At 39.2% G+C, this 15,400-nt stretch overlaps 1 protein-coding gene across 1 annotated transcript; it reads left to right on the top strand.

Moving 5' to 3' along the window:
- The first annotated feature begins 75 nt into the window (after positions 1–75).
- Positions 76–13,103, top strand: rab22a (RAB22A, member RAS oncogene family). The gene is made up of 7 exons (XM_056437924.1): positions 76–359; positions 1,690–1,769; positions 2,737–2,818; positions 6,458–6,529; positions 7,237–7,343; positions 7,831–7,940; positions 9,876–13,103. The coding sequence occupies exons 1-7, from the start codon at positions 324–326 to the stop codon at positions 9,971–9,973; spliced, it is 585 nt and encodes a 194-aa protein (XP_056293899.1). The 5' UTR covers positions 76–323; the 3' UTR covers positions 9,974–13,103.
- Positions 13,104–15,400: the final 2,297 nt, after the last annotated feature.

Here is a 15,400-nt window from a genome sequence, read left to right as displayed (position 1 = left end):
TGTGTTTCTCCAAACAAAAAAAGAGCCGATGCAGTCACGTGACCGCGGACCCGGAGTTCAAGATGGAGACAGCTATCCGGCGGCTTCACTGTTAGCTCGTTGACAATAATCACAATATGGCTAATACGACGGACAGCTGGACGTTTTAAATGCCGATAGCGAGAGTTGCAATTTAACACGAGATGCGCGTTACGTCAAGATGAATTGAAGTTGTTTGTGAACATACAACCCTTGAGGAATATTCCAGATTAAAAGGGGAAGCAGAGGAGAAAAATTGCCAATGGTCATCATCACAAACTCATTTTGAGTGCGAGGAGATCGATATGGCGCTCAGAGAGTTAAAAGTGTGTCTCCTGGGGGTAAGTCGTTGTCCATTTGTGTCTATCGCCCTGACTGTACATCTAACTGTACCTGTGGCATCAAATGCTCCACCCATCAGGCTACACACCACAATGATAGACATGTGTGTTTAAAAGAGTTACACGTGTTACATCAGTCTCATCAACAACATGTAAGCATGTCTAAACTGTATCAAACAGTATAACCCATATTTTTGCCACCAGTATCCCATTAAACCATCCCTGAAATGACATCGCATCTCCCCCTCATTATCTACTAATGATACATTTTGAATAGAGTTGAAACAGTGGTTTGGTTGAGCAGTAGAATAATAATCCACAACAATAGTTTGAGCGTATGCTGATTTATATAAACTTTATATGAAGGCATTTGAAGGTGTCACCGTGGGCCACCTTTTCACTATTATTAGCATTGTATAACCTTTGGTTTCAGACATAACCCTTATATAGCTTTTATTTAATATCACTACTGGTGTCTGCTTTTTCATAATGAGTCACAGGAACAATATGTATGGAAGTACAAGACAACAGGAGGCGTCATTTACCTTCCCAGCATCCCATTGATACGATACTGAAGTAGCATCCGTCCTCATATCTCCTCTCCATCAGTCGCTTAAAATATAAAAATATAGCTGAAACAATTAGTCCATTTGTTGTTCAGACAATCACTTGGTGACAATATTCTTATGTCTTCTTTCAAGTAAAAAAGTGAAATGTTTCTCTGGTTCCACCTTCTCTAAAATTTGATTATTTCTTCTTTGTTTTTTCATCCCTCTAAGTTAAGTATTTTGGGGTTTTAGACTGTTTGTCAGACAAAATCATTTAAGTTGAGTCTTTGGACTGGGTCTGTTAATATAATGTTTTTACTCTGGTATTCATTGTTTTTCCAGAGAATAAATATTAGAGTAATGGGTGATGGAAATATGAATTAGTTACCACCAAGTGAGTGATGGAGAGGACATTTTTGTAAGACTTTCCGAAATAAGTAACTTAAATATTGTTTGCTGCATAAGATAGTTACAAACCATTCCCAGGAACAACATTAATCCATGTCTACTCTGCATATACCAAAAGCAGAAGTAACATTCTCATTCACATTTCCTCTTCTTTCTCAACAAGAGTATACAACTTAAGTGCATCTACGTCTGTCCTGTTTAACTATCTCAAAGGTCCAGGCCGACAAGTGGAACAGGAAGGAAGACAATGCCATGCAAAAGCAATAATGTCTGGGCATGTGGCCAGAGAATGTGTTTTTCTAGTTGTGATTATACTTCTAGTAATTGTTTCCGAACCATGTTTAGTAAGCATCCTCTGTATTTGGTCTCTGCAGGACACTGGCGTTGGAAAGTCGAGTATTGTTTGGAGATTTGTGGAAGACAGCTTTGACCCAAACATCATCCCAACTATTGGGTAAGTTCCTCCTGTCTCCCACAAAAGAAGGTATTCTGTGTTCCACTGCTTTGTGTGCCAGGTTGTGGAAGGACATAATCATAACTAGGTAATTTATGTCTATTTAATAATCAATTTCAATAAGAGCTCAAAAGAATGGAATATTAATCGGTTCCAGTTCTGATAATTAATTGATTATTTAAATCAATTTCACAAAGCCAAAGGAGTTTTGAGTTGTAAATGGGTATTTATTAATGTATTTGTTGACTATTTTCTCAGTCTATAAATCAATCAATTAATTGTGAAAATAATTGGCAGATTATTTAAACCATGATTTGTTTCAGCACTAATTCCCCCCAAAAATATTGCGCAAATAAAGATGCACAATATTTTCAATTTCACAAATACAAAAAGTAGTTTGCTTTTCTCTATAAATTAAATACTTTGTTTTGCTGTGCGTCAAATCAAATAAGCAATATTTAACCATTGCTTGGTCAACGTGTGACTCTTTTGACATTTTGTCAATAATACAATCACTCAGTACCAGAACAATACATATAGTCATTGTCAATATAATGTACTCATTTCAGCTTTTCCCAGATATATTTTGTGTGAACACTTATCAGCCAATAAATCACCAGGAATTGCAGTTTCGAAGCGTTAGATATGTTTGTCGCACATTAGAAACAATCAATACCAAATGCTGAAATTGTTATCGGCCTCAAAAGTACGACATCGGTCGCACTCTGATTTTATGCAATGTAAGTAAGTCTTATCTGTGATGTTATTGTTCACTTAAGCCCTCAAATCATTGTAATTTAAATTGATATTAAATCAACTGCTGAAAGGAAGAAGTGGTTTTTTTCATCGTTTCAGACTCTTGTCCGTAGTTGCAGTTCTATTATTTGTTGAATTTTTTTGAAATCGTGAAATCTAATGAGTGTTTTTGTAATGTGACATCAATCATGAAGCAATTTCTTTTCATCAGGGCGTCCTTCATGACCAAGACAGTGCAATACCAAAACGAGCTGCACAAGTTCCTGATCTGGGACACGGCAGGACAGGAGAGGGTCAGTAATATCCACTGAGGTTATTGCCTCAACATTTTTAAAAAATAAAATAATGGACTGGTGGATAGTGAACCAAGAGCAATATTCACATGTGTTTAAGTCTTTTCACAGCCAAACCACAACCGTTTTGATTTAGTAATAGATCAGTTTGACTTGGCCTCGTCACGAGTCTACTGATTCTTCCCTGGTGGTTCTGAAAGGAAGTGAGAAAGCGACCTACATGTGTGACTGTACCACTCCCTTAACTGGGAGAATGTGCAGTTCTCCATTACTTCAGATAGGGGGCAACATTTACCTTCCTATAGGTAGAGTCCTGTCTGCTAACCAGTAACCTATTTCTTCCAGTGCTCTTGGTTTAGACCACTCTTTTAAATATAACCTGCGATGGAATATATTTCCATTGTTCATTTCTGTCACCTTAAATATTCATCATGCCTCTGTCATTCTTCCTTGTTACGTTCAGATGTTTTAGAATAGAATATACATATTTTTAGGGGGAAATTAGTCTTCTCTTTAACCCATCCTTATTTTTTAGCAGTGGGTGGGGTGTGGTGGCGCCCGAGCAACTGGGGGGTGGGTGCCAGTGCCAAGGACAAAGGACTTGCAACTAATGGGGAGAGCGGGGATCGAACCCACAACCCTGCGGTTGCAGGACGGCCCTCTTACCCCACTGAGCTAAAGCCGCCTTTAGAGACAGAAATAAAGGTGTACTTTAAAAAAAATCTTTCGCACATGAAACTTATTCGTCAACAGCCATCGTGTCCAGGTGCCACGTCTTATGTGATCTTCACAATGTGGCATAAGGACCAGGATATATCTTGGTGTTTGAGTACAATTTTAGCAAGTAAAATTGTCTTCACATTACTAAGCCCTAGACAGTGATAGCGTGAGGAACTACTTTCTCCTCTGACTCACACCCTGCATCCCACATTTTCTGCATTAGCTCTCCTCATCATTTCCCCTTTCTCTGTGCATGCCCTTCTCTTTTTTCTCATACACGATCCTCTGTTGTAATTTCTTATTCATGCTTCTGTTGTCTCCAGAGAGGCGAGATAAGATTCCCCATGTCTTTTATCCTACCTTTCCCCTTTGGGGGCCATTGGCTTCTTTGCGGCCTTCGGGGGACATCAATACCGCCTCGTTTAAGATAAGATGAGTGGATGAAACCCAAGCTCTCCCAGCCGTGTGCTGCCACTGAGTCTTATCTGAGAGTCACTCCAACTCTACATCCGAGGGTCCTCCTTCTCCCCCTTTTGTGTTTTCTCTTGAGAGGTGTTTCTTTTCATCGTGGCCACAATCTATTTGTTCTGGGATTCTTTTCTCCACCTTTTTCATTTCCCACACATATACTTATTCATTCCCATGTGGCCTCTCGGCTTCCCAACCGGTTCACATCTGTGGATGAAAAAGTAGCAACATTCCTTTGATAGGTTTTTGCGTAAGTATGTGTGTGTGTGTGTTTTCATACAAAGCTGCTGCGGTATTTTGAAGCTTTTCGTGGCTTGTTTTCTAACTTTTTTAGTGGAGCTTTGGCCTATCGAAGTCTGTTGAGTTGAGAAAGGGGATCACAAAGCGAGCCAATGCACGTGTACAGAGAGACCAAGGCAAAAAAAAAGAAAGCTCTGTAATTTCCAAACCATCCAACAATCCATATCTCGAAGACCAGATGAGCCCAGCTGTCGACAGCTCGTCAAGTCGTCCCACTCGCAAGGAATCTTTCATCCTACTAGTATAGGAAGGTTTCTTTCATTATGTATAAAACTTGTGGTTTTAGAAATTAATCAGCACTCGCAAGTCATCACATGGGCTGTTTCGCGGGCTGCTGTGTGGCCAGACGTCTGGCCTCGCTGTGATTGCTCTTTGGGTCGAGGCTGAGCCAGACCACACAGGACTGGTGGTGGTGCAGCCCAACACTAGCCGATGAAACAGACAGCACTCACCTCAGTGCCTCTGCCAAATATCCCAAGTTGGATTCCCGTTGGTGGACTCGAGGCCAGTAACAACTATAATTATGTGGAATGTGTGCTTTCCTGAGCTAACAGTGTCACTGCAAGATGGATCGTATATTCCATCGTATTGTAAGGGAAAAATGAAATTGGCGGGAAGGCCGGGTCATTCCAAGTGAAGGTCGTTTTCAGACGGGGGTTGGTCTTTTAAAATAAATATCTCTAGTTAATACATGACACATGGTTTTATTAGTCTGTTGAAACCCCAGTCCTGGCCGAGGCTATTTGGCATAAAGCATTACAAAAAAAACAGAGTTGGTGAGGTAAAAACAAATCTTTTTTTTGAACTTCCATGTTTTTAAATATACTGTAGGTTTGCTTAGCGAACAGAAGCTTCTGAAACCCTCACAATTTAAGAAATCCTTTGGATTTCTAGCATTGCACATTTTTAAGAATTGAGGTTAAGAGCTAATAGTTCACATTTGTTACATCATGCCTTCAGACATGAGCAGCTACTTGCTTCTATGATCTTTATTAAGTTAAAGTAATTGGATTATTGTTGTTCTCTGTAAAGAGCGGAAAGGACCACTGCCTGAATTAAGAAAATAGAGTCCAAAAAGATGGCCGTGGTGCCGGTGGCTTTGTGAGGCTGCACTAATGATTAGCAGATTGGCACTAAACAGAAAGTAAAGCTGAGGCGGATGGGAATGCTTTGCAGATATTTGGTCAAAAGCCGAAGTATTGGAGGTAGAGGAAAGTCAGGGGATCATCAAAGCCAGTAAGTGTCATCCTTTAGTCACGATGAATACTTCTACCACATGTCTTGGCCGTCAATCCAGTGGTTGTTGAGATAGTTCAGTCTCGACCCAACTGTTATACAATCAGACCGACAGATTGAAATGCATGGCTAAAAAAATAACAGCGTTTTATGACGGCCGGCTAATTGTTGAAGCCAGGTTTTAATGAGCACTGGAAAGTATTTTACCAGAACAATACCAAAAACGGGCATAAAGAAGACAACCCCCCCCCCCCCCCCTGCCTCTCAGGCAGCTATGGATTCAAACATGCACATGTTGTTTTGGTTATACAGGGTTTTGTGATTTATTAGGATCAAATGTATAGTTTTCCATAAATATCAAACGGCTAACAGCTGTTGACACGTTCTGCCCATCTTCCTCTTGATGGCTAGCACATGTGTGAGGTCTTGGTGGAAAGACTTGCCATACTTCCATTTTAAGTAAAGCCACTTGGCTTGTAGGCTCAGAACACTTGGCCTCTGGTTTAGTCAAATTATGCTCTTGGGTCTTTTTTTGTGCATTTGCATACTCTGTTTAAAGTTTGTTGCAGTCGGTGCTGTGGAGTCTTATGAAACGCATGTAATTAGCAGTGTCTCTGTAACAGATGATACACATGAAAAGCCAAGGCACTGTTTCTTGATCTACATGGTGTGAAAATAAATAACTGTTGTTCTGGACTTCATAATTTTAGAAGTCAAGGTCTTCAAAGATTAGTCTGAATATGATTTTTTTTTTTATTAAAAAATGTAATTCTTGATCTGAATATGATTTATTATGTTCAGTTTCACATGGTTTCAAAGCTATATGAGTATTATACCATGTAGTTTAGACTTCAGACCCGTCGGCCTCCTCCCTGTCCAACGTCACTCGGCATCGCTTTCTCTGTCTTCTCATAGTTTCGGGCTCTTGCACCAATGTACTACAGAGGGTCAGCGGCGGCCATCATTGTTTACGACATCACTAAAGAGGTATTATCTACGTTTCCTCCTTAATCACTTCTCCACAAAGTGCATACTGTAAATGTCATTGTTTTGTTCCATTTCTATCCGTCATTTTTAATATGTGTAATGAAAGGATTATTTAGTTTGGGATATATACATATTTGTGTCTTGCGTATATATCCCACACTAAATATTCCTTTCATTGTTAATATGAAGCCACAGCTAGCCCTTAGCTTAGCATAATGACTGGAAACGGGGGGGAAACAGCTAGCCTGGCTGTTTCTAAAGGTAATGAAATATGCCTGCTCACTTATTAACACCTTCTTTATATCTTGTTTGTTTAATCCGTACTTTAAAAAAACAAGTCTAAAAACAACAATTCACCCTTTTAAGAAGGTTATGTTGGATTATTTCAGGCAACCAGCAGAGACTACAGGAAGTCTCTGCTATCCCCTGTGAAATGGAAGATTTACATTTTAAAATCACAAATATATCGTCATTCGTGAGCTTTACACATGTAAAGGATTGTGTTACTATTGGTCAGAGCTTCCAGTCTTCATGCTAAACCAAAATACCTGACCGCTGCCTTCAGATGAGAGTGGTATCTGTCTTTTAATCTAACAAAAGTAAATAATCATGTTTCCCAAAATGTCGTAGTAATCCTTTAAACCTTCCAAGGCAGCACCATGTGCCTCGTCTTGATCTGTTCAGTTTGACATGTTTTTTGCCATCAGGAATCCTTCCAAACACTGAAGAACTGGGTGAAGGAGCTGCGCCAGCACGGTCCTCCGAATATAGTGGTCGCCATCGCTGGCAACAAATGTGACCTGTCAGACGCCAGGTGAAGATGAATTGCAGATCATTCTGCATGTGTCATGAACCGTTAATGCTGGTGTACTCTCTCATGGTGCCTCCTCATTGAAAGTGATGATTGGATTTCAGATTTCTGGCACAGAGGGAAAACAATTCTTGTCAGGAAATTTTATTACCTGTTTTAGTATCGGCATTAGATTGAATGTTTGGCTTTGAAATATCATCGGAATTTCCCGTCTCTGGAGCTGAAGTGGATTCCGCTCTGCAAGGGGGAATATCGGCTCTCGCACTGAAGTATCTCAAGATATTACTGTTGTTTTTCTGTATCTTCCCCCTGTAAAAATCCCCCTGACTCGGACACATATGCTTTTGATAATATTATCCATGAAATTGGGAAATCTTCCACATAAGAGCTGTGGACGTCCATTTTGATGGTTATCAAGTAACGCATGAAATTGGAGAATCTGTTCGCATATTGCAACATAACAATTTTGAAATGCCTCTTGTATTTACAGGGAAGTGCCAGAGAAGGATGCCAAGGACTATGCTGACTCCATCCATGCCGTCTTTGTCGAATCCAGTGCCAAGAACGCCATTAACATCAACGAGGTGTTTATAGAGATAAGTAAGTTTCGCCCGGTGCCTTTGTACATCCCCAGGTTATTATGGAGCGGTTACACATTCAGCATTACGATTATTATTGTCTCCTTTTGTTTTTAAAAGCAGGTGGAATATATTTGAGCAGTATATCCAGTTAGAGGTATCGTTTCTAAATATTTCAAGTGGAATCATTCTTTTCTCTGACTTCTGACAGTGATGAGCTAGATTTGAAGAAGCAACCGGACAATGTCAGCGCAGAACGCTGATCCACTTCATCGCGTCGACAGCTCGACATTTAATCTTGAAACACACATTTGCAGAGACGAGGGTGTGTGGGAGCAGCTAATGAGAGACCTTCTCACTCGTTGTGCCCCGATGCCATACGACATTCATTCTAGGTTGCTTTCGAGAATGTAGCATGTTCAAACAGGAAAAGAAGAGAAATTAAGGATATATACACTACCGTTCAAAAGTTTGGGGTCATCCAGACAATTTCGTGTCTTCCATGAAAACTCACTTTTATTTATCAAATGAATTGAAAATTGAATCGAAAATATAGTCAAGACATTGACAAGGTTAGAAATAATGATTAATATTTGAAGTATTAATTTTGTTCTTCAAACTTCAAGCTCAAAGGAAGGCCAGTTGTATAGCTTATATCACCAGCATAACTGTTTTCAGCTGTGCTAACATAATTGCACAAGGGTTTTCTAATCAGACATTAGTCTTCTAAGGCAATTAGCAAACACAATATACCATTAGAACACTGGAGTGATAGTTGATGGAAATGGGCCTCTATACACCGATGGAGATATTTCATTAGAAACCAGACGTTTCCACCTAGAATAGTCATTTACCACATTAACAATGTATAGTGTGTATTTTTGATTAATATTATCTTTATTGAAAAAACAGTGCTTTTCTTTGAAAAATAAAGACATTTCTAAGTGACCCCAAACTTTTGAACGGTAGTGTATAATATATATCTTTTTTGGCATACTAAGAACTTGATTGACCAAATGCTGCATGTATTGTATCAATTCAGCCCATGATGTATGGTCACCTTATTTGTCACATGTGGTTCTGGAGACACCGAACCGTATTGGGAACTGCTCCAGAAGTGGTTCTGAGTACTTTATTAGGAGGTGTGTTAGATTCGGGAGTCGAGCCCCCTTTTCACACAACTATCTAATTATTCAGCTCTCCGTCCAATGGGTTCGGGTCTGTTTACACTGGTGGTGACTTGAGGACAGATTTTGCCACAGTGTCACGGAACCTTACAGGAGTGTAGTTGAGGTCAGAGGAAGGTCCAGTTCAAAGATATCTATACTCAAAACGTGTGTAATTGGAATCAGTGAGCGGTAGGAAACGGGAGCACAGCTACAGTATTGCGGTCGGTTAATTGCCGTGGAATGCAACGATGAAAACGTTTTGTCTTCTATATACAGAGAATCAGAAAATAGAAAATTTATTTTAAAAAGTTTTTATTTTTTTAACAATTTAAAAAAAACATGTATGAATAAATAAATCAATTCTTTTAATTTTTTTTTTTATATTGAGGATTTTATATTTTTAAAATAAGATATTCATAAAACAAGAAATATCAAAAAAGTATATAAGTATACTAGTATAAACAAATCACAAAAAAACAAATTAACTAAAAACACCTGGAAACACATTTTCAAATGTTTAATTTTTTTTTTTTTTTTTTTTATCTTTTTTTTCTTTTAATTATAAATCTTTTTTTTTTTTTTTGAGATTTTAGTTTTTATTTTTTGTTTGCTGTATAGTATTTTTAAAAATATTAAAATAAAAGTATAAATTCAGTTGATTTTTGATGAACCAGAAAAATGACATTTTTGTTTTTTTAATTGCATTACAGAAAATAAAGAACTTTATCACAATATTCTAATTTTCTGAGTCCTGTATATGAAAAATCAACGTGTGTGTCTCCTCAAAGGTAAGCGCATCCCTCTAGCCGACGCAGCGGGAGGAAATCCAGGGAAAGCGTTCAAACTGGGACGTCAGGCCTCAGAGTCTCGCCGGACGTGCTGCTGATGATCCCGGCGACTGCCCTCACATGACCTGTGACCCGACCTTTGCTTACCCTCCGTGTCCCCGGCCCGCTTCAGCTTTCAGCCACCGCACGCATGCCGACACTGACACCGGGGACGCAGAAGTGCCACTCGGATGACAAGAGCAAATGCATTTTAGCGGCACTTGACAACACAACATCGTCGTGTGTCGTCAGACAGTTGCTGGCTGGAGAAAAAACGTCTCCGTTTTCTGAGCATTGCCTGCATTAAATCACTGATGTGTAAGTGAAGAGACCTCCATACTTATACATTTACTGACTTATATCATGGGCATCGACCTCTGTTTGGTGTATTATAGCCCCGAGTTCATGAGAGGAACTTTACGGATACAGATTTCTGAATTATGAAATCCTTTGTACTTGTAAATGTGTAAAAAACGATAATCTTTCAACCAAGACATGGCCTGAAAACGGTAACATTTCACCAAATTATTTTGACATCACTGCAGTTATCGCTTTTTGCTTCATGGTAGATCTCTTCCCAAACAACTTTGTGGAGGATCTATCAATACTGTTACCTTTTGTATAATCACTAATTTATTATTGATGAAAAAGGTTAAGAGTATTCATCATCAGTGGTTGGACCAATCAGTCTCAATTGTGTATTTTTTTTAAAGGATATTTGAAGGAATGTTGCAGATTCAGTCAAGCATGACAGATTGTGCATGCTTGATATCAGTTTTATTGTGTTATTGATGTTTTCATCAAGATGCCTTTCAAGGCAAAAGGCCGAGTGGGTGTTTTGAAGTTAATTGCAATCCCAGAAATGACAGGTGTGTGGGAGTCTACTTCCTTTCCATTAAAATTATAACTTGAATGAGAATATCAATACTAATCTCATGTTTGTATGCTAAATATAAAGCTGCAGCCAGTTAGCTTAGCTTAGCATAAAGACTGAAAACGCAGGGCTATGGCAAAGGTAACAAAATCCGACTAAAGCTCACTAACATGTTATATCTGACAGCCCGGTGTTTACCCATTTCCAGAATGTATGCTAAGCTAACCAGCTGCTCGCTGTTGCCCAATATATTTAATAGACAGATATGAAAATAGTATCTTCTATCTCTGCCAGAAATTGAATAGGCATATTCCCTAAAACAAACAAACAATGCCACTGAGAATTTTAACAACTTGTTGTCAAATCTAATCTTTCTTTAAGAGATAAGAGCACCATAAATGTATTAGTATATGGAAAAAGTTCTGGCTGCCAGTCTATGCTCCACACACTTGTAATTCCTGTAAAGGTAATAGCTGAAGCCCAAGTATGACTGTACGACACGCAGTATACTTCTTCCACAATATCACTTTAGCTCTATTTTCCTCTAATCTTACTTAAACTGGCGAGTCTGCCTGTCCTCAATCCGTTGCTTTTCCTTCAGTGTTACAGATTGTTGTGAGGTTTTGCCAATTTCTGTAATTGTCCCATAAACATTTTTTATCTTTCCTTTTTTTGTGTGTGCGCACATAATCAGCAGCGACTCGCGCATGCAATGTTGTTTTACTACTTGGCCGGAGATGAAAACAGTGAGATCTGGAAATTAGGACCTCGTTCAGAGGAAACTTGGAGGTCGTAGGTGCCGAATCAGACGTGGCGCTGTGGCGACATGCTGACCCCTTAATGAACCTTCGTCTCCATTCTGCTCCGAATTACTGTATGTGCGTTGTTCCAAGGTCTGCCTTCTGATTTTCCTTTCTCCCAACTTCTTTTGCCTCATTCCTCTAAATTACAGGCACTTATCGTGGATCCAGCTTTCATTTCGTTTCAAACAAATGTGGGTCACTGTACAGGAGATTTCCCAGAGCTTTATTAGCCTCTTTTACATTCATTACTACGCTGTGATCCTTAGTGCTATGTTAAAGAAGTTTAATTTAACTCCTATATTGTCCTGAATGAGTCTCAGTTTGACTCATGAGCCACATACCTATTAATGTTTTTTTAATTCCATGCTTGTCTGTATCTCTTGAGCCCTTTTAGTCCCAAAAGCTCTTTTCAGTTGCCAAAAAAAATAGAGATGTAGACTGCATCTCAAGGTTTAGAAATGTGGATTGTGTGCTCTTCTGTGCACAAAGGCCACTTAATTTGCCTCTATGCATCTTAAATGTAGCTGGTATTGTGTGGGAAGCTGTGCTGCCTATATCTTCAGGATTCTCTTATGGCGTGCAATAAGTGTTATTATGACATAGGTAGAAATGTGACTTGCATCAAGAAAACAGTCACAGAGAGATACTATTCACACAGGAGAGCACACACTCGGGCTAAATTGCGATGTCATTCCTGCAGTCTCAAACGGATAATGGCAGGTTTATATTTACCTCATTTAATGCTGTTTTGCTGAGGCCGACCAAATCCCTCGTGAACCAGAGTGGCTTTCTAGGTCAAAACTTAAACTAAAAGGGAATCACTCTGGTACTTTGAAAACTGCACTTTGACTGACTGTTTGTAATTTGTCCTAACTATTAATCTGTCTTCTGGTATTATCTGCGTGAAATCACTTGATGAAAGATTCTTGTAACGGTGTCCGACTTCTTAACACTCATATGTTATTTTAAGTTTTTTTTAAATTTGCTACATTCTCTTATTGCTTTAAAGAAATGGTGCCAAATAATGTCTTTGCCATTTTACCACACCAGACATAATAAACTTTTTTTTTTATTACATTTTTTTTCTTGTCAATGTTAATATAATGATTTAAAGTGCTTAACACTATCATGCTTAACGTTATTTGACGTTTGATAATGGCTAATGGTTTCCCCTTATTCTTTAACAGGAGGCAAAATATCAATAGTCTTGGGCTGGCCCTGGGAATGTGATTAATCTATATTCTGTATATTTTTCAGTGTAGATATATACCATCAAAGTGCACATAAATCAATGACTATATTCTACTCTTAGCCTGTTATGTGACCACAATAGACTTATCCACGGTTTGAAGTAATTCCGTCAGCATTGTAGTTACCATATATAGCTTTTTACTATGTTTCATATTGATTGTAACAAAATGCCTGAAAAAAAACTTGTTTGCAGTGTATTCACAAATGTGTAAAAAGGGAATTGTCAATTTGTTTACTAATAAAAGATTGACAAACATATTTCATCCTGTTTTGTGTGAGAAAGTTTGTCCTTATGTTTGGCCCAAGAGAGACATCAGCGATAAACTTGTTCCTTGGGGATACAGTGACAATGTTGTCAGTGATTGGTCGTGTTTTTCAGTGCAGACAGCCGCCTGGCTATATATATAATATAAATATGACATTTGAGATGCACGTTTGACTGGTGAAGGGTTTTCACTTCACTTTTAATAGTGCTGAGAGGGCAGAACGCTCATTTGACGTCCTTATAATTTCCGACAAAAAAAGTTTGAAACGAATGAAAAATTTGAAAAGAAATATGTCTGTAAACTATTAAACCTATAATAATAAAGGGCTCATTGGGTGTCAATATTAAAATTAATTATTAAATGGTAGTGTGAGCATAACATTGGAGCTAAAAAAATTAAGCTAGCCTGAAAATATCTTGAAATATGAAATTAATTAAAGGTACACTGAAAGACACACTGGTACAGTTCCAATTACATGAGAGTATGCTTCTTTCCATCCAGTAAAATATAAAAATATAAAAGTGTTTCACAACTCCCCACTTAAAGTAACATTATGTAACAATTGTACCTTAAAATAACAGCTTGAAAAAAATTGTGCCACTACAATGACTTTTAATATGGCGATTTGCGCCTCCGCTATTGCCATCGGGGATCTGTGGGGAAATAACTCCGCTGTGTAGGATTCTGGAGCCGCCCGCTCCGGGGCGGATGTACTTCGACCTGCTTTCTGGCAGTGATTACCAGAGCTGCCAACTTTTCAAAAAACCTTGGAGTGAGATTTTGTCGGGGGTGACCAAAATGTTGCAGCGCACGCAGCCACACACGTTGGTGGCTCAAATATCAGGAAATTTGAATTAATGTGGCGTTGTACCCATGTTGTACCCTGCATTCTGGCCTGGCAAAGGTCTTTTACGAAAGAATTAAAATGTGTTTTAATAACTCTACTCTCATTTACAAAAGCATGCCTAATTCTATTGCACAAATGTCCTGTCTTTATGTTAAATTCTTTATAATACATCTTACTTGTTCAAAGTGCTGTTTGGAATTTTTTTGAGAGGATCCAATTCCTAGGCCTGCAAATAAAGTGATAAATGCTATGTGGGCAGCCTTAACAAACAATGCTCTGATGTGTTGAGCATGCAGTCTACCAAGAGGTTAACAAGGTGCTCTCCTGCTGCTCCTTATGACAGCTGAGTTTACATCACCACACAAAATCACACGCACAAACACAACACATTATTTCAAGAATTAAAGTTTAAGAGAGTGAGTACTTAATTGAACCACATGTCATTAACAGGGCTCTTAAGTTTTGAAGACAGGCAAGAGTGACATATCTATCCAGGATGCTTTATTTTCGTTGGTTGCTGGATTAAATCTTACAGATACAACAGATACGGTTTTTTCTGATTGGCTATTGTGTAGCCCATTTCTTTTTTTTTGATTGGCTGATAAGTGGCACCTCACAGCAGAACTCCAGGGAGCGCTTGATTCCTCCACGGTGAGGGCAGCGCGGCCAGCTCATGTCTGCGTGCTGCGGCACATTAAAACATTAAATAGCCGAAAGTTTTTTCAGCGTGAGAAATACGATGTGTGGCGGGAGTGCGTGACGTAAGACCGAAATGCGTGACTGTCACGCTCAATGCGTGACACTTGAGAGCCCTGCATTCACATACCGTAGTCTCTGCTCGTTGTGTCTGTTTGAAAATCTTCTTCTGTTGCTAACTTCGGGACTCTTTGGGGTAAATAGGATGTCTATGCAGCGAATCGGTTTATAGATGCGCTCCTTAGCGCCATCTATCGTCGCGGAGTTTGGAAAGAAACCAACGCGCCTCGGCCCAAAATCAGAATTTCTTTTGCCGTGAGAAATTGGTTGTGTGGCGTGAGAGCGTGTGAAAACATGCAAAAGCGTGTGTCACACGGCGAAACCGTGAGAGTTGGTAACTCTGGATTACGCAATGTCATATAGTGCCACTCCACGCTCGCAGCTACAGTATGTGTCAGTGGGCTTTCCTTCACTATCTGTGTGTCAGTGGGCTTTCCTTCATGTCTGCAATGTTGAAAAAGTACTTTTCACTTCTGGCATCTTTTCTTTCTTTTTTTAAATCGAAGTCGGTCGGCAATTGACGTCACTCAGTGTGAGCGCTGCTTGTGAGAGCGCTCGGCAGCCCCGCCCCCTTGTACTCAAAGCCTGCAGACAGCATGACGAGGAGCGGAGCTAAATCGAATTGTTTTTAACATACGGATAACTTGTTAGTATCGATACACCGTGCAGCATTACAGCAGTAGATGTAG

The sequence above is a fragment of the Pseudoliparis swirei genome, chromosome 18 (genome assembly GCF_029220125.1).
Source record: "Pseudoliparis swirei isolate HS2019 ecotype Mariana Trench chromosome 18, NWPU_hadal_v1, whole genome shotgun sequence".
In the NCBI taxonomy this organism is placed as follows: Eukaryota; Metazoa; Chordata; class Actinopteri; order Perciformes; family Liparidae; genus Pseudoliparis; species Pseudoliparis swirei.
Note: the sequence above shows the minus strand (reverse complement) of the source record. Positions and strands in the feature narration are given on the sequence as shown.